General features: G+C 40.7%; 2 protein-coding genes across 11 annotated transcripts in view; one reads left to right on the top strand and one right to left on the bottom strand.

Moving 5' to 3' along the window:
- Positions 1-6,376, top strand: part of TANC2 (tetratricopeptide repeat, ankyrin repeat and coiled-coil containing 2) — a 347,174-nt gene extending 340,798 nt beyond the window's left edge. For all 8 annotated transcript variants that reach the window (XM_075177370.1, XM_075177371.1, XM_075177368.1 and 5 more), the window contains 2 exons: positions 87-187; positions 669-6,376. In XM_075177370.1, coding sequence (XP_075033471.1) covers positions 87-187; positions 669-2,604 — 2,037 coding nt within the window. In that variant the 3' untranslated portion in view covers positions 2,605-6,376. The remainder of the gene's footprint in view (positions 1-86; positions 188-668) is intronic.
- A 3,763-nt stretch (positions 6,377-10,139) lies between these two features.
- CYB561 (cytochrome b561) lies at positions 10,140-25,638 on the bottom strand. 3 transcript variants are annotated; one of them, XM_075177367.1, is made up of 7 exons: positions 25,516-25,638; positions 23,705-23,785; positions 19,660-19,889; positions 17,470-17,568; positions 16,852-16,955; positions 15,604-15,761; positions 10,140-11,015 (listed from the first exon to the last, which is right to left on the bottom strand). In XM_075177367.1, the coding sequence occupies exons 3-7, from the start codon at positions 19,859-19,861 to the stop codon at positions 10,823-10,825; spliced, it is 756 nt and encodes a 251-aa protein (XP_075033468.1). In that variant the 5' UTR covers positions 19,862-19,889; positions 23,705-23,785; positions 25,516-25,638; the 3' UTR covers positions 10,140-10,822. The 3 variants fall into 3 exon arrangements, with proteins under 3 accessions (XP_075033468.1, XP_075033466.1, XP_075033467.1); XM_075177365.1 differs by lacking the exon at positions 23,705-23,785; XM_075177366.1 differs by lacking the exon at positions 23,705-23,785 and having other exon boundaries at positions 19,660-19,886.
- Positions 25,639-26,627: the final 989 nt, after the last annotated feature.

The following is a 26,627-nucleotide window of genomic DNA, read 5'->3' as shown; positions in this document are numbered from 1 at the left end:
GGATTGCTCTCATTCTGTTTCTGTCACATAAATGTTGGTCTTTATCCAAAGCCATTTGCCTTTCATTATTTTCTGTGTTGTTATAGGACTTTGGAATGGCAGAGGAATTTGCCACTAAGGCTCTGGAGCTGAAACCAAAATCATATGAGGCGTTCTATGCCCGAGCCAGAGCCAAACGGAGTAGCAGGTAAGAATTAACTGTGAAATTAATTAGGAAAGTTTGGGCTACAATATCCGGGCTGCAGCCACTCAATCCAGCCTACAGGTGTGCGATTATAGTGCACAATAGAAGCTGCAATTCACAGAGACAGACCATAGACCCCATTCCTTCCCCACAAATGGCGCCTCTGGAGCCTCCACATGGCTTATGCATTGACATTTCCTGGATCCATGCACACCTTGAGCATCTCTGATCATTATAGTTGTGTGCCATGTCTCGGCTCATTCACTTCATATGTTAATATGGAACTCTGATTGCTGTCATGTTGGGGAGATACTGACCAGTTGCAACCTTCCTTGCGGGCCTTTCTTCATTTATCCACATTGACACTCATAATATTACTTTCACATTGACATAAATAAGATGATCAACATCTCCTCTGCTTAGTCATGTATGTTATCCTTCTTAGTCTCTCCTAAATAGTTATATGTTCCAATTTATCTTGCAGACAGTTTTCAGAAGCCTTAGAAGACCTGAATGAGGCAGTCCAGCTATGCCCTAATAACCGTGAGATCCAGCGACTTCTAATGAGGGTAGAAGAGGAATGCAGGCAAATCCAGCAAGAAGAGGAGGTTCAGGAGATGCAAGATGAGCCAGACGCAGAAGTCCCAAATGAGGACATTGACTCCACACAAGAAGACATGTATGAGGAAGAGTACCTTGAGCAAGACGTAGACAATGTTCCTGTGGAAATACAAACTGAACGAAGGCATTGTCAGGGCCTTCCAGGCATGCAGAGCCCACCCCAGTCTCCTGCCCATCGGGACTCTGCATATATGTCAGGCTCACACCAAGTATTTGACTTCAGATCTAACAACTCAGTCGGCTCCCCTACTCGGCAAGGTTACCAGTCCACTTCTCCATCCCTCTCTCCAACACACCAGAACTCTCACTATCGTCCTAGTCCTCCCCAAACATCTCCTGCTCATCAGAGCTCTTCCTATCACTTTAGTCCGCCTCCTGTGGGGGGTCAAGTAATGGACTATCCCAGCCCACCTCCATCACCGTTACGAAGAGCTCCTCAGTATAGAGCTAGTCCTCCAAGTGAAAGTCTTGGTATGTATAGGCAACAATCTGGTTCTCCAGTGAGGTACCAGCAAGAGCCATGTGTGAGTCAGCATCCTGGAAGACCAAAGTCTCCACTGTCCAAGATATCACAGAGGTCCTTCCAAATTTCACAGCTTCCCACTGCGGTTCCACAACCTGCACACAGATTGCAGCCAGCCAAGGCACAAATTGTACGCAGCAACCAGCCCAGCTCGGCAGTGCACTCCAGTGCAGTAATTCCTGGAGGTACATATGGGCAGGTGGCACATGGTATGGCAAGTAAATACCAGACATCCTCTGGAGAGATGAGTCAAAGCCGATTAGTATATCAAGCTTCCCTCGGTGGTCTTATAGCTGATGGACGCCCGGTGCAGCATGTGCAGGCCAGTTTGAGTGCAGGTGCCATCTGTCAGCATGGTGGCCTTGTCAAGGAAGACATACCCCAGCGGCCAACTTCTGCATATAGGGGTGGTATGAGGTACAACCAGACCCCACAAATTGGCCGCAGTCAGTCTGCATCATACTATCCTGTATGTCACTCCAAGCTGGATCTTGAGCGCTCATCTCTGCCCTCTAGTCAATTAGGGTCTCCAGATGTTTCCCACCTCATAAGGAGGCCCGTGAGTATTAATCCAACTGAAATCAAGCCTCACCCACCCACGCCAAGGCCACTATTACACTCACAGAGTGTAGGACTTCGTTTTTCTCCATCCAGCAACAGTATTTCGTCCTCTTCCAGCCTATCTGCCACTTTCCGACCATCTGCTTCTATACAACAGATGGAGATCCCTCTCAAGCCAGCGTATGAAAGACTCTGTGATGAGCTATCACCTGTATCCCCACCCCAAGGAAGTTACCCAAATGAGCCTACACGCTCTAGGACCACCCCATTCATGGGTATAATAGACAAGACCGCACGGACTCAGCAGTATCCCCATCCCCATCACCATCAGCAGAGCAGGACATGGGCCGTCTCCTCTGTTGACACTGTTCTCAGTCCCACATCTCCTGGTGTCTTGCCCCAACAAGAATCCTTCAGTCCCCCATCTTCTATCAGCAACATCGCCTTTTATAACAAGACCAACAATGCACAGAATGGGCATTTGCTTGAAGACGACTACTATGGCCCACATGGTGTGCTGGCTAATGGCTCTCGAGGGGACATATTGGAGAGAGTCACACAGGCCTCTTCCTACCCTGATGTCAAAGTGGCCAGAACACTGCCTGTTGCACAGGCTTACCAGGACAACCTGTACAGGCAGCTGTCTAGAGACTCTCGGCAAGGCCAGACTTCACCCATCAAACCAAAGAGACCATTTGTGGAGTCCAATGTGTAGGACTATAGACTCTCCCCCACCTGTTCCCTTATTTCCCTATATTGCTCCTTTCCTCACTCTATAGCTATACCTCCCTAAAATCTGGTGATTGATTAACTTCTCTTCCAGTTCCTGTCCCATCCACTATAGTGTTCTATTCTGACTATCCCATTGGGCAGAGCTGATCTTTTCGAGCAATAGGGTGTTCATGGAGACCTTTCTAGCACTGAGCAGCTTAGGTCACCGGGTATACCCAGATGCACCTTCTCTTCAACTGCCCAATTTATGTTGTGAATCTTTTTTTATTCACAGACTTGAAGTTTTAATGGAGTCATTGCACTTGTCACTAGGACATTCGGTCAGCCCATGATCCCTCTAATCCTAAGGAGATAATTAGAGTGAGACCATGGCCCCTCCTTATGACAATACTTTTCAGGCAATGCGCTAGGAACTTATTACCCTGCTCAGTGTAACTAGCCAGAAACCTACATGTGGTTGCAGGGGGACAAATATAAATTTAAGGCCACTTCCAGCAAAAAAAATTTTTTTAAATGATCTGGAAACCTAGTAAACAAAGGGCTGTATACATACCCATTGTTACATTAAACACAGTAGACTTTTAAATGTATGTGTAATCCATGACAATGTGTCATGTTTTAAGCATGTTTTTTTTACAAGGTCTGGCCCTTGTTTCACACACCCTCATTCTTCAACATTAGCATCCTTGATTAGATTGAGAAATGAGCCCAAAGTAAATAATGGTAAATTGCTCTATATCATACTGTACATTATTCTTGTACAGTATAAATATTTGTGACCGTTACCAAATCATGTGCAAAAGTCTGCTAATGTGAGACACATCAGGAAGCCACTTGGAACTGCTTTTACTATAAATGTGCTGTTATTCAGCTTTCCCCACAGTAAAATGATTGGGCTAAGACACACAAAAGGTAAAATACAGGCAGCAGTTTCTGACTTTTTTTTAAAAAAAACCAAAAATCTTTTGCAGTAATCATATCACAGTGGACTCCTGATGTGTCTTATAATTGGAGAGATGTGTTTTGCAGGAAGTTAAATCTATCTGAAAAATGATTTGGCTACAGTCAGAAATAGTGGGGGGAAAACTGTTACAGTTTAATTGAGTATAAAGGGTTATGCTGAATAAACATGTTTGCTCCCCGTGTCTGAAATACATTTTGTTCAAAAGTTAATGCTTGATAAAGGCAGACAAGCCTTTCATCAATTTCCATCTTAATTCGGGCTCTGGACTGAACAATATTTTCCCTTTAATTTTCCTTGTTCTGCATTATGGGTTGAGCACAGTGGGACCTATTGATTCGGTGGATGTGCTCAAGCAGGTATATATGCAAGGTATCTTAAATATTGTCTTACGACCAGACAATATGCAGGCTAATGCTGTCTGAGCTACTCGTCCACTAGACTTATTCATATATTCTTGGGCAATTTTTCAAAGTTATCATTTGTTTAATTTTTTGCATCTCTGCAATGTCATAACTCTAGGATCAGAAATGTAATGTTTTTGAAAGAAAGGGGTTTGTGAACCATGAGGCAAGACTAAGCCAGTTCAATGGCTCTTTAGAGCAGGTAAAACAGACAATGGGAGCTGATCGTTTTAAATGAACGAGTTTAAATCAGCTCAGACCTGATGCATAAACCAAAATCGAAGAATGAACAAGTCACATGTGACCATCATCTCCAGGAAGCAGAGATACAATAAGAGCCACACAATGGTCCTCAGGTTAATATCTTGTTAACTGTCCCCAGGCAGCAGCAGATGCTGCTGACTGATCTAGATTGCTTAGAATCAGACTCAGCAAGAAGGGCTTATATTTTATGGGGCAAACTTACAGCAGGGCCAATTCTCAAATAGTTTTATAGCCAGGACCCCGTGAGTAAACAAATTGCACCCATGATAATTATGTAAGTGCATTTAGTTTCATTGCTTACTAATATGCACTAAAGAAGGGAAGTCTATTAAAATTTCATCATGAAAAGTAAGTTATTGGAGCATGTTGCTCCCAATTGTTACAACTAAATATTTAGTTGTTTACTGTTTAATTATGACTAGTACATAAAAATGGGGATGCACCAAAACCACGTTTCTAGGACTCTCTGTGAAACCAAATTGAAAAGAAATGTGGAAAATGAAACTGGGGAAAGATTGGAGGACACAGAAATGATGATATTGTAGTCGGCTGCCCTTATCAAGTAAGGTTATTGGTGGTGTACAAACCTACAGTACTCCTCAAGCTGATTGTAACGTCATTTACACCTATTAGTCTAATAAAAGTAAACTTGTCTATGGTAGGGGGATTTTTTTTTTTTTTTTTAAACAAAAAAAATCAAAAAACAAATCTAAAGTATTAACCTTTCTAAACTTGTTTAATTTTCAGCATGGCTTATTTTTGTAATAAAATAGCATCTTCCCCTGTCCAGAAGAAAATACTGTAGGGATTTGCTGAAGTAGAGAGATTCTCCAGTGCCATTAACTCAACTATTCTACACATCAGCAATTCACTTGAAGAGTCCCTCTACCAATCACAAAGCATTCTAGATTCCTCTACAAATCACAAAGCATTTTAGATTACCTCTAGCAATCAAAGCATTTTAGATTCCCTCTACCAATTGCAAAGCATTTTTAATTTTCAGACTGCCGGTTATTTAGGATATATTCCTATTTGCACATATTTCTGTGTCCGTGCTGTTCGTGGTTAGAGTACATGCAAAAAAATACCACTCTTTAGTAAATAGAGCCCTCAGAGTATCACAGTTCAGGGATTTTCATGGTAATAGCAGGGTCCTTTTTTTAATTCCCTAATTTGTCAGAAACAGAATTGCACCTGCTTTCTGCTTGGATTAGGTGACGTCTGAGGAGAGTTACCTTTGCTCTATAGAAATAGGCACATGCCACTAAGTGTCGCCCCGCAAGAAGCAGAACACAACGGTGGAAGGTTTTTCTAGTAATCTTTTTAATTCTCCCAGGCTAGTCCGTCCTCAATGCACTTCCCCTGCTTTCCCCTCTCGCCTTCTCCTCCATGCTGCGGCTGTATTGCACACATCAGAAAGACTGAAGGAACCTTGTGAGGGGAGTGGGGGCATCCTCCTGGACTCTTCTCTGTACAGTGTATTTATTCAATGCATGGTCCGTTCTCTTTAACAATATACGGAACACAACCATTGTTAAATATATATATGTATATAAAATACATATATATTGTGTGGTGCTCAGGTCACGGGGTTGTTTAATTATTTTTGATTTCTTTGTTGTTGTTTTTTTTTACACTGTTAACCCCTATTTTCTCTCTGAATCTGGGAGACGAGAGAAATTGCAGATTTGAGCATTGAACTTGTAAATATGAAAAAAAAAGGGGGGGGAAACCCCACCTGGTTTATTTTATTTCTGTTTCCAACCTTTCCTTCCCCACCCACTTTGCTCAGGATTTCCTGTAATGCAGTGCAGAACAGTTTCTGATGGGAAAGGAGGTGGGTGGGATGTGCACTCTAGGTGTCTGGTATCAAAATACCCTCTTCATCCTCCCCCCAACACTCCTGGCTCTTTTCTTTTCTCAGTTACACTGTATTTGCTTGCTGTTTTTTCTTGTCTGTACATGTACGATGTGAGATAGATGTGAAAAGTCTTTTCTCCTCCCCCCTCCCCACAAATTCACCCCCTCTATACAGAATTAAACTGTAAATTGAACAAGAAACCTGTATGAGACAAAAGAGAAAAAATGTACTTATTTATAAATGGTTAATTACACTTGGAATCAAATGGCTGTATTTGTGTCTGAGATGTCTTGTAGAACTGGGCGGGGGGATTACATGGAGGGGGTAGGTGTATGACACTGCTTGGAAAGTTGGATGGAGCTGTGGACTTTCAAACCTTTTTATTTTTCACCTGCTGATTATAGAATTTTAGCACAAGATTTAAGATGACTGTTACACTCTTAAAGTTGGTACAAAAAGACACTGGACCTAACTAGACCAAGTATGCTTATTTCTATAAATGAATGCATGTCACATCTGACTAACTATGGCATCTCATGTGTATCTTAAAGTGGACCTGTCACAAACACAACGGATGCAGCCATTTTGTACCCTAAAGCAATATTCAGGACAATGCAACCAAACAATTCACCAGTTCCTAGTGACATTACTGAAGCATGAGGTACTTTGTGCTTCATGCCTCAGTCTTGCTACTAAATGTGTGTAGGTGAATGTTCCATTTTAACCTTTGCCTTCCGTGATTCAAATGATAACTGGGAACCAGCTTTCAGGCACTTGCTTCTGCAATTCACAGTTATATTCAAATTACATATTATATAATATGTGTGTTTTTCAGTGAATGTGATTTTTAAAAAATGTCCATTGTTTGATATCAAAATGATAGGTTTTAAAAAGTTATAGCTTTAATAAATTAATATTTTAGAGGATGCCAACAATAATATTTTATTATAATATTCAGTGTTATGCTAAACTACCCCATAAACACTCATTTGCTTGCAAATCTGATTGTTATTAGATAATTAAGACTTATTGTACTACATTCACAAAAGTGGTCTTTTTATTGTCCATAAGTCGGCAATGGATCATATGACTTAGAGACAATTTAACTGAATAACCTAAAGTCACCTATAGCCAAAAGCTTCTGTTAAAAGGCCACTGAACCTATAATACAAGATGGCGTATAAAGAGCTCTCATAACATACTAATAAATATAAATATATATATATATATATATATATATATAATTTCTCACACAAATGTTTGTGTATTTCTTGGTTAAACACTGATCAGCCATGTCCTTAAAGCACCTGCCTAATATTGTGTAGACCCCCTTGTGCCACCCAAACAGCTCTAACTCGTTGGTGGCATGGACTCCACAAGACCTCTGAAGGTATCCTGTGGTATCTGCACCAAGACGTTAGCAGCAGACCCTTTTAAGTCCTGTAAGTTGCGAGGTGGAGCCTCTATGGCTCGGACTTGTTTTTTCCATCACATCCCACAGATACTTGATGGGATTGAGATGTGGGGAATCTGGAGGTCAAGTTAACACCTTGACCTGCAATAATTGTAAACAATTATTGCAGGGCGCATTATCCTTCTGAAAGAGGCCTCTGTGATCGGGGAATACTATTGCCATGAAGGGTGTATTTTGCACAGAGCATCACACTGCCTCTACCAGCTTGCCTTCTTCCCATAGTGCATCCTAGTCCCATCTCTTTCCCAGGTAAACATGCACACACACCCAGCCATCCACACGATGTAAAACAAAAGGCCACTTTTTTTCCATTGCTCCATGGTCCAGTTCTGGTGCTCATGTACCCATTGTAGGTGCTTTCGGCAGGGGACAGGCGTCAGCTTGGGCAAACTGACCGGTCTGCGGCTACGCACCTTTCTATTATAGCCAGCATTAACTTTCTTCAGCAATTTAATCATCAATGTTATGCACTTCACTTGCCAGTGGTATTAATGTTGTTACTGATCGGTGGATATAAATTTCAGGATCTTAGCATTGGGGATGATATTCCTGGTTATCATTGAGTGTAGTCAAAATACAGCAAATGTGGTCAGAGGGATGACTGCTATCATCTTGTATCTTCTAAGTGGTAAGTGACCTTCTGAACACACACAAGAGTTCCTATGAGAACAGAAATAAACTGATCCCGGAGCTCCGGTGGCATGTGTGGATAAAAAAAATAAAAAAAAAAAAAAAAAAAAAAGGTAAATAGTGACATGCACATTTCATCCTAAAATCTTATTTGTCATTATTCCCAAAGTGTACACAGTTTTGTGGATTATCCATTTACACAGAAATTGTAACAAAAAAATGTAATTGTTAGGCAACTTTAGCCAGCTGGTAGATTAAAAACAATATTTTAAGTTTTTTCAACTTTGCAAGTAGCACTCAGCAAATCTAAATAATACCAAAAGAAGCACTTGTAATAAAATAAATACAATTTGTTCATTTCAGATGCAAATAAATATTTTAATGACCCATTAACAAAAACTCAAGTAAATACAACAGTAAATTTTTCCATGGCCTTTTTTAATAGTATATTTATAAAAAGGAACTCATGTTATTTGTGAAACCTTTGCTAAAGAAATCATTAGAACATAAAATAAATGTAAAAGTGTTGTGATATATTGCAGGTTCTGTCAAGGTATGGGAACTTTTACATATCTACTGGCTATAAAAAGTGTTCACCCTCTATAGCATTTTTCACATTTTAATTTCTTACATCATGTAATCAAAATTGATTTCTTTGGGAAGTGCTACAAATTCTTACCACTGATCAAAGCAAACTAGTAGTGTCCAGTAAAAAAAAAGCTTTTTAATTAATTACACAAGTATTCACCACCCTTGTTTTTTAATGTTTGGTGGAAGCACCAGTAGCTGTCATTACAGCTGTGAACTTCTTCATCTAGACATTGACCATCCTTCTATGCAGTATTGCACCAGTTCCATCAGGAGTCAGGGAATGTTAAAAATGCAGGAGGTGAATGCTCTTCTACCCACAGTATCTGTTGGTAGTAGTTTCTTTGTATAAGGTACCTAGGGCCTGATTCATTAAAGTATGTAAATGCTGATACGTGCCATATTTTGTGTAAGATCGCTCTGCACATGCCTAGTGCTGGACCATACACCAGTGATTGCAGGACCTTTACTACAGCCTATGATTTCATGGCTGTATGCATGTAGTCAGTCATAGGCAAACTGAGGGGGTTTTACTAGTGCCTGGAAACCCCCCTTCAAGCCTAGGGCACTATATAATTGTGGTGGCTAGATCCTGCCCCCGCTTCACACGGCTCTGCTCAAAAAGAGAGAGCTGCATGCACCTAACAGTAGTGCACGCAGCATTGCCCATGTATATTATAGGGAGAGTTTATGGCTGCGCTCCCATGCATGCAGGTCACGCCCACTGGCGGCGTGGTGTGGAAACCTCCCTCTACAAATCCTGTGTTTGAAGCTTGAAATCAGGAACTGCTGCGTGTGCTTCAGTTTGTCATGACTTTACTGTACACTGACAAGGGCAGACATCTCAAAAGGTAGGTGTTTCTGTCATATCACTTGCACCAGCTACAGGTCGGGTGTAAGTGCCAATAACTAGTGATGACGGCTGTATGTATGCTAGAAAATGTGCTTGTAATCAGGAACAACTGTAAAAATGCATTTTATGTACATTAGTCATAACTGGTTTTATGAGGGAAATTTTTTTTTATCATTTTTGCCACTGACAACTTATTACCAGGTGACATAACTTGAATTTTCCGGGCTTTATATTGGACGCATCCTGCAGTGTAATTATATGTTAAAGCAGAGCGGACCTAGTCGTACTCAGACAGACTTCCGCTCCTTGTTGAGTACGGACGTGCGTATGCCCGATTTACACGCATTTTTATTTATTTTATTTTTACCGCACAATACATTAATTCTGCATGTCTTAATGAATCAGGCCCCTAGTGTTTTAGGCTTTGTGGTCCATTAACATTTGATGCAATGATCAGACAGGTCTACAAAATAAAGTAACATATACAGTTAACAATTATACTTTATTAATCACAGAAATCCAGTATACACATTTGGCACAAGTTAAAGGACTTTGAGCTTTACTTCACTTGTGAGTAAATTTACCACTCAGACTGCATTACAGTATCAGTCTAACAATTATTTGTAGTGATGGAGGTGGACCTCAATGTTGGCACAGGTTTCAATAAATCCCTTCCCTGCTTAAGGTATGTTTTGTGACAAAGCTCAGGGTCCTTACTGGAGCTCTTAATGTGGTTCTCAAAACAGCATTCCAGAAGGAACAATTCACAATTTGACCAAACAGAACTTTTTTTCCTATAGGTAATATAGAATGAACGACAAACACGTTTCTACATCTGTAATGTGGACTTGGCTGAAAAGTAACATTGGGACCTGTGAGTGGTGGCAAAACATTTGGGGGAGTCTATAGACCCGATAAAAGGCGTTAGTCACCAAACCTCTAAAAGTTTTGCAAGCAGACATGAAAACTGACTATGTATGGACTCCTTTTTTTATTTGGACGGAATTCAAAGGCAAAGAGTCCCTCATTGCACCTGCCCAAATTTCATATCAGGCACACAGAAAATGCTTCTAACACCTGGATGTACATGGACAGAGCCTCCAAACACAGGAAATGTCACTAGTTTACAATTACAAGTGCTATACACATCTAGATGATAGAAGGTATCAGGGCTCATTTGGGCTCTCTCCTTCTGTCAGAGTTTTAAAGTCAATAGAGAGAGCCTGCTCCTCTGGTAATGGCGGTCGCCTCCATTCATCTCGTGTAAGGATATAGCTCATCACCAGCCCAAATGCCACAAGCAATAATCCTAAGGTGTTGCAAAGCACGCCCTCTGCTGGTAGCTTGGAGTACTCCTCTCTGTAAAGCAAAGAAATTGTATGGCTGATTAAAATCTAATTCCACCTTTATTAAAATACAGATTGCTCATTACAAAATATTGTTTACAACTGTACCAGCAGCAGGGCTGGAGATTATTTTTCTGGGATGTAAACCAGTTCCTGCATATGGCCAATACATGAGAAGGGACATTAAACAGCATCATGACTAAAAACCCCATATATTGGGGGACATCTTAAGCCCAGCAGCACTTTCTGAACAGAATCACAAATTTGTTTTTATCCACTTTTTTTCAAGTTGATTACCTTGATTAAAGTCTGCAAATAAGCAGAGTAGATGCTATCATTCAGTTATTTAATATAAATAGATGATTGTTGTGCAGACAATGTATAAATAAGTTCACATATAATGGGACCAGGAAGGCTGCCTGCAGTATATGGGGCATGGGTATAGACATGCCCCAAGATTTGTCTCATCACTTCTCAGAGCAGCACCAGTAAGAAAAACAAATAACCTTCCTTCTCAGCAAAGGACCAAGTAAATAAAGTTTTGCATAACAAAAAAAAAGTGTTTTTGCAGCCATTGAATTTCTTGAATGAATGAATGAAGCTTGCAAAGGGGATAGATAATTGGGTAAATGCCAGAGACAATCAGGTTGGTCAGATAAGCTGAGACGTGGCAATGGTAAAGTAATATTGGCCATACACGCAGTGGTATTAGAGAATTTTCTCAATGCCAAAGCATGTATGGGTTGTGCTGAGTGGCAGGATTTGGGTTGAGGCACTCTGCTCAGACCTGGATGATAATTGATATGTTTGGCTTTCTACATTTATTTAAAGGTCACCTAGACAGCTCATTAAAGAACAGAAAAAAAACGTATACTAATCTTATTAGAAGGGAAGTCAAGTCATTTTTTGTTATGCACATAAACCAATTTGGGAGTTAATTTCCAACAGTGTGGCCCCACAAACTTATTTTATGTACTGAAAATAATAATGGCCAAACTAGAGATGAATTGCCCATACAAACCAGTTGACCTGATCTGTGCAGTTTTGTTGTCTATACTGCTTATAGATAAATGGCTGAAAAGTCAAACTATGCTGACCCAGCTGTGCAGGTATCTAAATGCTCCCAATTGTCACATGCACCTAGTAAAATGATGACCCTATACAAGTGATAATAGGGATCTTTTTGACCTCATTTTCACTCATACTTTATCAAGACTGATAAACTGAGATCAAGTTTGATCAAGTTATGGCAATCACCTTGCTCCCCACACATGGTATAGTGTTTGGTCAATCAGGCCAACCAAAGCAGCATTGCCTGTGGCCATCTTAAGGGCGATATTCAGGTCCACAAAGCAGCCAATTCTAGTCTCTGCCTTTCCCTTAATATTGCCTAGGTATAACGCAAAATGTTTGGTACAGGAATCCAGACTCTACATAGATCATAAGGTGAGGAAAATGGAAATATTAAACCTTAAAATTGTATTAAGTACAAAACACTGACATTTTGTAAATTTTGGTTAGGTCTCGTACTGTGAATTTACAGTCACTATGCAGTAAAGGGGTAGATCCAATTCTCGGCGTTCTTTAGAACAATGGGGGGGGCGTGTTACCGTTAGTACAGTAATTTTAACACAAATTTTTCTGCTTGCAGCTCAGTACAGTAATTTCAACACTGAATTTTGCTCTAATAATGCCCATCTATTACCGTAGTATCTGTAATAGTGCGCGTCTCACGTTCTAAAGAACAACACAAGGAATTGAAACTGCTTCCAAATGTGTCCTTTCTTTTAAGCCTATGGTAAAAATATTTATTGATCTTTAAAGACTGTGTTTGGTGTAGGGAGATTAGACTAGCAACCCACTCTCTTAGGGTAAATGCCCATCTGGTACCGCTCAATACAGCTAAACCTGGAAGCTCTGCTTGGAGAACTTAAAGATCGAACAATGTATTAAATGAAAAACAGCACCTGACTTGATGGCTGAGCCTGGCATACAATTATTAAAGTGCCTTTGGAATAAAAATTTTCCATTTCATGATTTCTTTCTTTTCTATCATAATGGGGAAGTGTTCTCACAATAATAAGAGGCTGCCATAAAAGTGCTGCTCAAGGCTACGAATGTATAGGTCACTGAATGAGATCCATTCTTATTTGGGTGCCTGTATCTTAAGATCGGTCTTGTAAATTTTCGGTTAATAGGTCTCCTTTCTGGACAATTTACAAAAACAATTGTATATTTCTTTAGGCACAATAACATTATAAACTATACTGTAGTGTTCCAGCTCTTCCATCAGATGCAATAGGATTTGGAGAGGTTGGTTCGTGCAAAAGACATTTGTTCCACCTCTAGTATACTAGATGTGTGATTAGACATGTTTTGGACGGCCCCTCAACAAAATACGCACGTCTACCCCCAATTCTCCCTGGAGCCGAATTGTGCCGCAGCTTCCTCATTGACACTTCATGGAAAATGTGAGCACTATAATCCATTCACAGCTATTCAATAGGATTGGATGGAGCGCTATTGAATTTGTCAATTGAACAGCTATGGGTGGATTCAGTTTCCCAACACTGTGACCCAGCCCTCAAGTTCAGTTAACAAGATGTTCCCGTCTGCTGTAGTGTTATATGAGAGCCAGGTGGTGTTATTTTGGGAAGAATAATCTATTGCCAGTCACTTATAAATTTCTCTCATAGATAGGAGGGTCCCTGGTGGGTCTAACTGACCCAAGTTCTTTCTACTATTACCTTCCCACTTGAAACAAGCTGTGTATGTGTTGATGCCCCTTCCCTATAAAATGCACATTTGTTACAATTAGCATTATCCTTTTACCACACGCTTTTCACAGCCTGTAAGGAAAATTAAAAATACAACCATCCCGTCTTCTGGAGAAGCTCCCGGATCTGGTGACTACAATGCTTATCTCCAGCATGGCAATGGCTGGTGTGGGAGGGACAAAGCAGCTCAGTATGCTTTCCATCTAATGGGAGAACACAGGTGCTGAAGGGGTAAGGGAGGGAGGGAGGGAGGGAGGGAGGGAGGGAGGGGGGGGGGGGGGGCGGTTGTTTTAGCACAGGCTTTTATAGACCTGTCCCAGTATCAGAAAGTGGTATTGATTTAAAAATTACTGTAAATCAGAGGCCATGCTCTTTCATATCCCTCCACAAGGCAAAGAAGGTAGGACTTAGTTAGAAAATGAAGTATCTGGGTAGTTATAAAACCAAAATAGATAAACAACTGTACCAAGAAAACAAACTTCTCCCACTTTTGTTCAAAAGTACAGGCTGATCTGATCACGTGGCAACCTCTTATGATCCTACCCAGCCATGAAATGATATCCGTCCAAATGGATATCCTGAAAACATCCCCTAGTTCATGTACCTAATCCAATCTTCTAAAATATTCAGAGTGACTTGTGTGGTATGGCAAGCCCACTAGCATTTCCTCCTCATTCCTTTAGCAGGTAAAAAAAAAAAAAAAAAAAAGGTAGGCAGGGACTTTCCTGCTATTAAGTGCATTATTTGGCCTCTCACTGCATATAGTTTTGGTGGATGCAAAGCTGCGATCTATCTCCTGGCTAGATAGATATCAAAACCAGGTAATTGAATCTGCCCACCATGTTATCAATTTGGTCACTTCAAAACAGCCTTCCTCTAGCAAATATATTACCAGTGATAAGATGCTCTTTAAAAATCTGGGACTCTTTTGCAACAGTTTGACCTTACTCCTATTACCTTTCCCATAACCCAACTTTCCCCCAGGACTATCTACCATTCGCTTTTCCCAGTGGATCCGTGCTGGTTTCCAATTTGTAACAGATTAACCGAGTATCCCTCCCAAATATCAAACAAAATTCCTTGGAGATATTATTTTGCCCATTCGAATATATTTAAATTAGACATCTACTAGGGCTCCCATCTAAGCAAGTCCTAGAAATCCTTCTCTGGCACATAGCTTCTATACATAAATCTCATATCTACATAACAGGAAACATATCTTTGGACAGGTCTGGATTCCGTCCCTGCAGGACGCTCTGTATGTTTATCAAGCACTATCACCGCTCCTTCACATATATGGGAAATGCTTTAAAGGAGACCTAATTGAGATACAGAAATCCTTTTTACAATTGTTGGCTGGCAATATACATTGGGGCTTGTGCACATGGGTGTTATTTAAATCCATATCACCCATGTTTGATTTTTTTTTTACCCAGTAATCAGTTTTGTTTTTCACAAAAGATTCCAAAACTTAATCTAGGTCATTGGCACTGTGACCATAACAATCAGCTGTTTCATTTAATTTTCTACACTGTGCTAACAAAATGACAGACTAGTGTATACGAGGATACTGCAACTACAGCAACATGTTTTCATTAATGGCCCCTAAATCTCTGAGTAAACTTTCTATAGCTCTTTATTGCAGGCAAGTATCAGTGGGAACCACACCTGGGACAGATAATACATTTATGTTATGGCTCAGTCTGAATAATTTATATCTGCTCAAAAGTTTAGAAAAAAAATAAGTGTCCTATGTGTGCCCCACACCTCCAAGGTACCCCCTTAATAATACACAGTTACACAAAAGACACAGCATGTACTCACGGGAGTGCGAAGAGAAGTTTTTCTGTGAGGCCAAGCAGGCACGTGGCAATGGTGCTCACCAGCAGACTTAAGCCCAGGAACACATGTAGTGGCTTAAAACGACTCTTGTATGCAAAAGCTATGCCAGGCACAAAGAACATAACAAAGCCGCATATCCACTGTAACACAAACCATTAGGGGTTAAAAGACATTAATGTGAAAGTCGTCAATGGAAAGGTCAACCCGCAGATGCAAAAGACCAATACATACTACACAGAAATCATCACTCAGAGAACAATAAACAGTTACGAACAAGCAGCTTTGCACTGTACCATATGGCCCTGTATTTAAATCTTTCCTCTCGCTCACCGTTACCCTCTTTTCAAATTCCCCAACTGGCCAAAGGATCACAGCAGTTATTGCCACACCAAAGGTAAGTGGGTAAACATTTAGGACCGGATTATCCTAACCAAAACGAAATTGGATTCAGTTTACTGATCTTAATATCTACGGACTTGAAATTTAATAAATTAAAAGTAATTACTTCCATTGTTTTTACTCTGCATTCCTTTACATAAATCACTCTGGTCAGGTTGAGACACACCAAGTTGTTTGGCAATTGCATGACACTCAGCAGACTGTAATAATAGCATAGTAACCACTGTCACATGCCAGAGTGTAGTGAGCAGAGACTTGGATCATTCATAGCAGAAAACACAGCAAACGAGGAACTTTGTGACTGATTGGCTCAAGCTAAGAGATCATGTTACACTCTCCTGGGACCAAGTTGAAAAGTAACACTATATAATAAGTTTTGCAAAATCAACACAGAGTTATATTAGAAGCTACTGGTAATGAGGTACAAAACTTAGTTTAAAAAAAAAAAAAAAAAAGTCCATGTGAAATTGCACTTTTAACCAATCCCAAGCTAAAAGATCAACCATAACTTTAAAATTTGTAACAAAGTCGACCTTAGAGACTGCCCCACAATTGTACATGTGGCAGTCTCTAATTTTCATATTGTTTAAGAAGGTATAAAGACTTCATGTCACAAGTAAAGTGCAGTGTTTTTTTATCAGATGAATTTCCATATATCTGCAATCAAGTTATACTTTAATTTTTTCCTTGTCCACCAGGCCAGATCTCCCCCAGTACTTCTGTTCTACCATGACATTTATAGAAGAAGCATGTATCTGTGAGGGGTGCAGGAGATTATAAATAGTGACAGGTGGTGAGCGGATTGACAAATGAATAGAATCAGTGTCTCACCTGCAGAATATAGAGGGTGAACGTGGTAATGCCTAACCAGCTGTGCAGGCTGTACATATCTGGAATGTCTTTCTTTTTGTGGAACTGGAAGACCGCAATGATCCCTGAAAGTGAGAAATGCACAATATAATATCATCTCTACCCCGACACACTGTACCCATTTCAAACCAGGTATGTGCCCTAGAAGCAACTGTTAGCACTGGCTCTAAACTAACACCCTTAATACTACATTTTGTCTTGGTTTATTGTAGGCATGGCAACAGTAGCCAAAATTCAAACCCTGGTAATATTTTATAGTAAGAGATGATGCAGACAACTAGAATTAGTTGCATATCTGGTAATAAATGAGGGACATTTTAAGCAACTGAAAGATATGGAAAACGTCAGTGTCAAAGTGTATATTTGTTCATGGAAGGCTGTCTAGTGTCTTCTGGAAACTCTGATCAGAGGTAGGCATGGTCTGCTGGGACTTTAAGTTCCACAACAGGTTCCTTTGGCCTGCTCTAAAGAAACATGCTTGTGCTGTTTGTCTTCTTAGAGAGAAGTGGTCCCCAGTAGGAAAGCAGGGTGTTATGGCCCTGTTGATAGAACATAGAGAGGTAGGTATATGACACCTACCCACAACCGAGATGATCAGTGCCAGCATGTGCAATGCTCCATGAAGGATCTTGGTTGCCTTCTTGGACTCATGTCTGAACACTCGATATACCAGCAGCGCTGTGGGAACAAAACAGGTTACTACACAAACTCCTTAGTCAAACAACATCACGTCAGAGTCTTCCAGTTTGCCTAGTACAATTTAATGCAGGCTTCCGTGCCTAGTACAATGTAATGCAAGCTTCCGTGCCCCACTTCTAAAGACCGCAAATCTTTACCTTCCATGACATTGTATCCCAGAGAACATAGGGCTCTGGTGCACCTAGCCTCTCAGAGGAGGCTATTGCCACTACTTCTGGGTCATATGAAGCAGTACGTAGTGCCACACCAGAGGAGTCTGTATGTTCATGCTCAGAGTCATGGTAATTATAGAGCTGGCATGAGATGAGGTAGAGAGGAGGGCTGATCCTGTACATGATCATGTGTGAGGAAGACAAGGGGCATAAGCTTCTAGTAAAACAAGTGGCTGTTGTGGTTAAGGGATTGGAGACCTAGCTCCTGGGATGTTAACTTTAATTTGACAGGAAAAATGCAAATGGTGGCATCTACAGATTTTAGTTCATTAAAATGATATTAAATGTAATGCTGTCCACTTTTGTCAGTGATTATGGTTACATATGCTGGGGAAGGGGAGGTGTGACTCTCCTTATTAGGCTGAGCAGACTGTTTGTAAAGGCCCCAGGCTATGTGCACTAAGTGCAAGAGAATGATATTTACATGCAGGCTGTGGAAACAGCCACAATAACATGGGCAATTTCTTGGCAGATTCTCACCATAAGAAATTATTGAATATTTGGTGTATATGACAAAATCCTACAATCGCAGCCTATACCAGCACACAATTTTCCCTAGCTTGATTCTGGGTAAATCTAAAGAAGCAAATAGCCAGAGCATATATGAGGTCCAGGTATTAAGACCCGGCCTTTGTGCAATATTAAACTGTCTGACACTTCCACAACAACATTTTTTTCAATGCAGCTCTTTGAACACTCATGCGATCTGGTATGTACAGATTTAATACTCAACCATTAACAAAGGGGAAAAAAAAAAAAAGGTCAGTTACCGTTTTATCAACATCACACATTACGCACTTTAACAAGGATTTGTGAGCCAAGAGTGTGTTTGTTTGGATTTTTGCAATAGGACAATATTTCACTATTCTAAATTGTTATCCAGTCACTATCTTGCAAACTTAAGTCTGTTAAAACAAAATATAGTAACTCTACAAAATTTTAGAGATAAAAGTGTAGGAAACCTGAAGATGTTCTCTGGTTTGTAATGTGTGATAGTGATTTTTAACCTTTCAACAGGTCTTGCCTTTGGAGGTAATGTTGTCCACGGTTTTCAGTGGATCATCCTAAACGAATTGCATTTGATAAAGCATGCTCACAGTTCTTACCACTAAGTCCATGTAAAAAAACAACAACAAACAAACACATAAAATAAGCTTGATGTATAAATATAATTTTATAGACAGGTGTACCTGTCTATAAAAGGGATTTTCCTGCACTACCTTGATAGTATCATATCACTACACTGTGTGGCTGGGGGACCCTGCTCCTTTTACTATCTCGGTCTATAACTCCCCCCCCTTGCTGCCAACTCCATGAATGTGTAGCTGTGTTGTGTAATTGTTTCACTTTGTATGATACCCCCACAGACTACACTGCGGTTCCCTGTCCAATGTCCTAACCCAGACAAGCAGTGAAATAACACTTTCATTCTGCAGCCGTCAGATACACAACTGTACTGCACAAAATGCTACCCACCCTCTAGACATATGATTAGGCCACATTAAATACACAAATAAGTACAATACAGTCCCACATTGCCTGCACCTCCATCTTGAGTAGCAGACTGTTTTATTCCTGGACTGATCTTTAGCAAGTGTAAAATCTCTGGGTCAATGTAGTGTCCTAGGTGAAAATGCCCTTTTCCTTAAGGCTAAGAGTTATATTCATGTTAGCCATGAATAACCTGTAAGGCCACATACATAGTCAGCACGCAGGTTTTACAATAGCACACTTCAGAGACGCTGCAGTTTTTATTGGACAGTATCCAACCTCCAATAATATCTTTGATTCTCTACCAGTAACAATGCCCAGTCTTTTACCCCATTACATATAATACTTTAATGCCACATATACTCACCGTCCCCACACAAGAAAACCATTCCCAGCACCATGCAAATGGGATGGACATTGAATTGCTGAGGTCCGTCCCAGGAAAACCCCCCTCTATACTGAGAGAGCCATGTCCCTGTGACCGCTAATGCCGCCACTCCCAGGATCTGAGAGGCAGCCACCAAATATGGCATCAAGCCCGTGTTGTGACGTGCAAGCGAGTCATCCATTGTGGAGACTGAAGGAGGTCACTGCCTGCTGGGTACAAGGAAACATTACATCGTAAGAATAAAGCAAATAATCTATTACATAATTAACCTAGCTCTATTCACTAGTCTCCCGTAACATATCAGGAGTTAGAGTACCCTCCTCTCAGAAACATAGCACATAATCAGTCATAGATAATTGTTCACAACTTATTTAAGTTTTCCTTCACCTACAATCACACTCCTGACATACCTTAAAATAAGTTCTGGTCAGTTTCAGTGGGCTGAACCCTGCCATTTCACGTGCTTACAAGCCAGCACAAATTCTTGTTGTTCAACTAGATAGATATACAGCAGATATACACACAAAAAGGGCAGTAGGCCACAGGCCACTAAGGGAGGGACTAATAACTGCTTCACCAGCCTTATGCTGCAGGGTTAAGCCTCCACACACACAGCACAGAATCACAGGTGGAGCACATGGATGTGACTAATCAATTAAGATAGTTAGTGCTTGGGAGGAAGCTTAAATTGCTGGACCAGACTTGTGGGTGTGGTGACCAACGCCACCCAGTGGCCAGTGAGGGGTCACATGGAATTGTAAATACTTTTGTAGTTCCAGCGATGCACAAAAACAAACCAGAGATGCTGTTTTCTAACATCCTAATATTCCTACAGCCAAGTGTTTCAACATGCCTGTGTCAGCATTGTTTGTTTCGCTTGCCCTTCACTAAAGTGTGTGTCTGTGTGTAAATATTATAATATATATTTATTTATTTTACACATACAATGTTAATGAGAAATGAGGGATGGATTAAGCCAGTGGGAAAACAAAGCTTGAGGGTACATAATCAGTTTGGATTACTGAGGGTTAACAAAAGGAGTAGGAGTGGTAATGTACAAGCAAGTGTCACCCCCCCCCACCCATCCCCGCGTCCTGGGGTAAGTGTTCACGGCCAGCTAAAGGTACAGAATCTCATGCATCTGAACAAATGACCAAGGTATGCAGGGGCCAGTCTGACGATGGAGTGTAGATGGAAGCCGGAGGTAGGAGGAGCCAATTGCAGCACAGGCTCGTGGTATGGTACGGGTGTTGTGGTTCAGCCTCAGAGGTATGTCGAGCCAACAAGGAGAGACGGCCGAAGGTATGGTATGGGCGTACCCCGGAGGTATTAATGCACCAGCAATAAAATCAAGCAGCGGCATAGTACGGGCTGTGGTTCAGCTCTGGATGCACCTGCTGCCTTGTGGATGAAGGTAGTGGCATAGTACGGGCTGTGGTTCAGCTCTGATGTACTTGGTGCCACATGTCAATGGACCGTGGTATGGTACGCTTGTTGTGGTTCAACCCCGGAGGTAATACAGAGGTTTGGTCCTAATGAAAGTGGCATGGTTTGCCGTCCAGCGGCTGGTGCAACCTTTAACATTGCAGGTGAACACTGTACAGGATAAGCAAAGTGGTAAAGCACACATTTATGTTAGTCAGGCTTTTGGAACCCGTGCTCTTTAAAGAGGCGGCTTCGGTTCGGTGCAAGTACAGCTCATCTAGGCTGACTTGCGGTGCATTACAGTTGGTGCGGGTTCCGGGATGCCTGGGGACGGCTGTCTCATTAAGTTTAACAAACAGTGTGCTCTTATGGATGGACAACGTCGAGTACAGTGTTCTCCTGCCACCATTGCAGTTATGGTTTCATTTAAATAAAGAGTTATTTGCCAATAAGTTGGTGGTATATTATATATTACTTAAGAGTTAAGGTTAAGACTAAGTTCTATTGGTTCTGTTATCAATCGTAATCAGTTTATGTCTATTTCAAATCAGAAGTCAGTAACAAAGAATTTTTTGGCCACTCATGATGTCCTGAAAACTCTGCTGGTAAATGCACCCATGCATCTATCTTTGCTGTATACTAAAATGTTTACAGAACATGCTATACACAGGCTTACAATTCCTATAGCAGATTATCGAGGTCTAGAGCAGAAGAAGGCAACCTAGGGCTCTCCAACGGTCGTATAAGTGATCTCAATAAATATGTATTTTTAATAAGTTTTTATGGTAAAAAATGCTAGTGCATTAATGCTCTAACAAACACCAGCACTGACTGAGAATGTGTTTGAGTCAATATAACACACTGAATACAAGATACTAAGAGATCAATGTTTAGACATTAGACAAATCCTTTTAGTACAAATGCAACAGATACAGTTTTTCTTCTCAAAATGTGGATGATGTGATGTATATCTCCGATTATCTCATTAGTACAGCACTGAACATGGTGTCTCTGTCACTAATAAGGTTAATTGGGGAGTGCAGAGAAATGACGCAGGTAGAACAGAGCCAGCGGACTACTGAGAACACCATCCATATGTGTGGGATAAACTAATTACATCCTCCCTCTATTGCATTTCATTTATTAAGAGACAGGACAGCACCCTGGGGCCACTGGTAACATGCACAAGTCTTTACCAGGCTTATCTGTGTCTAAGATCTTTTATGTAGAATGTGTGATCAGTTTTTATTCTCAATATATTATGCATCTCCCCCACTGACCACTAACATGACTGCAGAGATATGTACAAACCTGCACAAGTAATATATAATGGGTCACTGTCACCATTGTTGTTCATGGGTGTTTTTTGGACTTTTTTTTATAAATCTTGGAACACATAAAAAGCAACAGTGAGTGACACATACCAAAAACAATGTTGTACATTCACCAATAAATAGAAGTGATCTGCAAACTTCAAATATAATCCATTTACAGAATACATAATGAAACATAGGTTATATGTTTATAATCTACAGTGAACATATTTATTCTTCTCACTTCAAATAATAATGCAATATCACTGTGTGTGCGTGTACACAGATGTGAAAAACAGGGTAAAATACCAAGTCGTAGAATTTCTCATAGTAATAGGTATAGTTTCAGGACCACATTATATAGGATCCAGTTTTTTCACATAGTTTTGGAATTTAGTGTCCACTTTATGTTCAGATTTCATGACAATGAAAACCAGAAACACAGGTTAACAATACAAGGTTAATGCAGGGGTAGGCTGGGCTAGGGGGCATCTGCCCCCCGGGCTACTCCCATAGTGTGCTAACTTGGGCTGGGTCACTAGACCACCTGTATTTTTCCCCTTTACAATAGGCTGTTGAGTCAAGACTTGCCCCCTGGGCTAAAATTTGCCGGCCCTCTCCTAGCTACATGACAGTACAATGTTCAACTGACCAGAGCACAAGCCAATCCTATACAGGCTTCCTGACAACTTGCAAATCCCTGGCTCTCCTCCATATCAGTCTCATACACCATTGTACACACTGGACAATAGTGTATCTGGCCAATGGCAGATCTCACCACCAGCGCTGCAGCCTGCACTTAGCATGTTTCTCTAAAAACTAAAATAAAATACAAATGAGGCTCCAAGTAGTATTTTTTTTTTTTTTTAGAATGCATGACACGCTAAGTCTATTAACACAACTTGGATGGGTTGGGTGGGTCTAGTAAATTCCATACAGCAGCTAATCCAGAAGACATAGCAATAAAGATATGTTGTTTGTTTTTTTTACCATATTTGATCCTGGTTATCAATACATACTGCAATGCACTGCTTTGATATATTCTGGTGAGAATGGAATGCTGACAATTGTCACAGATTTACTATATGTACCAAAATTTTACTAATTTTGGGAAAGTCCACTAAATGTGGGCCCAATTAAGATCAACCTCACCAACAACGGTAGGACAAAGAAGAAACATTATGAATCCTGGACGGAACAAGGTACCATCTATAATTAAATTTAATGCAGTTATTTTATTTTAGTACAGATTGTTTTAGGTAGTTTTTTTCATATTAAAAGTCAACCTGGAAGTGTGACACCCATCTCCTGTTCCCATGATCTCTCAAGAGGATCTTTTTGCAGTTGTGGGTGGAGCTATGAGCATTCTGTAAATAGATGAAATAAGACCTCTTGAAGTCAAATGACAGGTACAGAGAGATTTCCAAGCAGTATTTTAAGTGAAACACTAAAGGCTGAAATTAAATAAGCGTAGGCTTGCCCTTAGGAGGGGATAATGTGCATGAGGCGCACCCACACTGTGAACACTGACAATGGTGTGATAGTTGGCGACAGCACTTCTCCAGAGTGCCTAAAATGCAAATGATAAGGTGAAGTAAGATGTTTGAACTCTAGGCTTAAAGCAGGATTTAACCGTAGCTGGCCGGTTGTTACTGAATTACAGCAGAACATGCTGGGACCTGTACTTCCATGGCAGTAGGAGAGACACAAGCTGCCTTCCAGTGGGTTTGTAAATAATAATACATATTTAAAAGAATAATATTTTGTTACTTGGGGAAGGGGACTTAAATTATCTCAAGTGTTAAGTGGCAAAAGGGGCATCATCTGACTACGCAAGGATGTGTTTGACAAAGAGGATAATTTAATAAATTGTTGTACCGCTGATATGTATTGCAACAAATGGGGGGCAATTTGGCTCAAAGGGAAACAAACAATCTGCGTTGTTTTAGAAGGCAAAGCAAAATTTAGAAATGAGGAATAATACAAGGCACAATGCCTACCTTGTTGGCATCATTTAAAATATAAAGTTCCCAGGGAGACTCTGCTACTGACCTGAAGCACCTAATCTCATCACTCACGATACTATCTCTGTGAAAAGCAGAACACTATGAAGCCCCTGATGTGAGTTGGTTGAGGTGGAAATAAAGCTGAAAATAACACAGAATGTGGAAACTAACCATTTTAGATAGGGATTTTTCTTATGTATGTTTGTTTAGAAGAGATTGTTTACCAATTAGATGAACCTCATATCAAAGTGTATATCTGGCAGAACTTCTGGTGCGAAGGGCAGGAGCAGTTGTGTTGCTGAGGATGCTGGTGGCAGCCACCTTGCCCAAGCTTTACGGCTTGCCTCGCCCCCTGCGGCCTGTCACTGTAAGGCTGTACCAGCGTAGCTAGCATATGGCAATCCCCAGGTTTGTGCCACTTCACCCCCCTTTGCTCTTCCTATTAATCTAGTTAAGATGTTCTTGATTGTTTGCACTCATTTCCTAGTTATAGTTTTAGGCTACAAAGAATCATTACAGCCCAGGGCTCTAAAACATGTATTTATTACCCTGTTTGTCTTATGATGATTACATCTCAACATACAATGTTATGTTACATTATTGATATAATGTCACACTCCTATTTAGTCAGATAATATCCATGCACATGTTAAGGAAAAACAATATGTACTTTGACCACTTTCAGCACATACTGAACCAACAACCATATCACTGTCTCACTACAGTGTAGGTATAAAAGACACAACTGAAGCAGACAGGGCAAGTAGGAACTGCTATAAAGATCAACCAAAGATTAATCCATCACACACACATTTTATTTGTATTAAGACCGAGTGAAATGTCTGAGTGGCACAAACCATCTGCAGTATTATAGGCTATATATTTACGATTACAGATTTTTCACAAGTGCAAACTTAAACCTGGCAGAAAAGTAGGAACCCCTAAAGGGAATGAGTGTTATAATGACACCTGAACCTAGTGCTAGGAGCAGGGAGGAGACATATAACAAACACATAACATGGAAGAGGAGATAATGATAACATATAGAACTGTTGTTGGTGTATAATGACGCAGACATCGCAGGGTCTCACCTGCTCCCGATGTGCTCAGTCACTGTGCGGTGCTGGCTCCAGCTGTGGCCGCTGTGCTTCTAGTGTCCTCCTATTAGTCCCTGTGTCCATCTGTCCCAGTCCCCGTCCCACTCATGACGATCGCTGCGCTCTGGCCCCGCCCCACCTACGTCATACACCGACTGCACTGGGCAACGCTCTCCCATTTCCGGGTGGTGGGCGGAGCTTACTGTTCCCTTGGAGACACAGCTCGCTCAGTCTCTGTGTATTTATAGGTGTGACATTGAGCCCACACCCGTACATACGGACTGCGCTGTGTACTCAGCAGTGTGCGCCAACCCCGATACCTTCATTCTGTACTTGTATAATGTAACAGCTGAGGTCAGGAAATAACACATACCACGTGATTTTCTGAGGTAAAATAAAATGTATATAACCATATCCATAAAATGCATATCCATAAGCACAAGAGTGCTATATACATACCAAATTACTGACAGATTGGAGAACGTGACGGTGCAATGCATTTCTAAGTAATAATTCCTGAATAATGCACCTTTCACACACAATGAGCTTTGCAAAAACAGTAATCCTAATTTTTTCTTCCACTGGGAGGGGCACTGATTAAACTGGGGCCAAGGAAATGTTAAAAATTACGACTTGTGTGCATAAAGCTTCAGGAGATGTCCTCTTTTGGACACCTCCTGCCTCTTTGGGGCACATTTATCAAAACTCGCAAAATATTAAAAATATCGCATTGATAAGGATTGAACTATTTCTCATAATTATTAAAAAAGCAACACAGGAACAGCAGTTCCGAAAAACTGCTGTTCCTGTGAAGTGGAAAACATACTTACCACTCCATCTTCGTTCCCGAAGCAGCATGCGATGAACGGGGCTCCTCTTCTGACTCCAGTGCACATGCGCCGTGTGAAACCCTCGGGCATTCGCACATCTCTGCTCTCACTCTGAGGCACATTTATCAATCTTTTCATAAAGTGAAAAATAGTTTTAAATCCTTATCGCATGGATAAGGATTGAACTATTTCTTAAATTTATGAAAAACAAATCACAGAAACAGCAGTTCCGATAAATGATAAAAAAAAAAAAAAATCACACTTACCCCCCTCTTC

This window comes from Mixophyes fleayi, chromosome 6 (genome assembly GCF_038048845.1).
Source record: "Mixophyes fleayi isolate aMixFle1 chromosome 6, aMixFle1.hap1, whole genome shotgun sequence".
NCBI lineage: Eukaryota > Metazoa > Chordata > Amphibia > Anura > Limnodynastidae > Mixophyes > Mixophyes fleayi.
The sequence above is the reverse complement of the archived record's forward strand: the minus strand, read 5'-3'. Positions and strand labels throughout refer to the sequence as shown.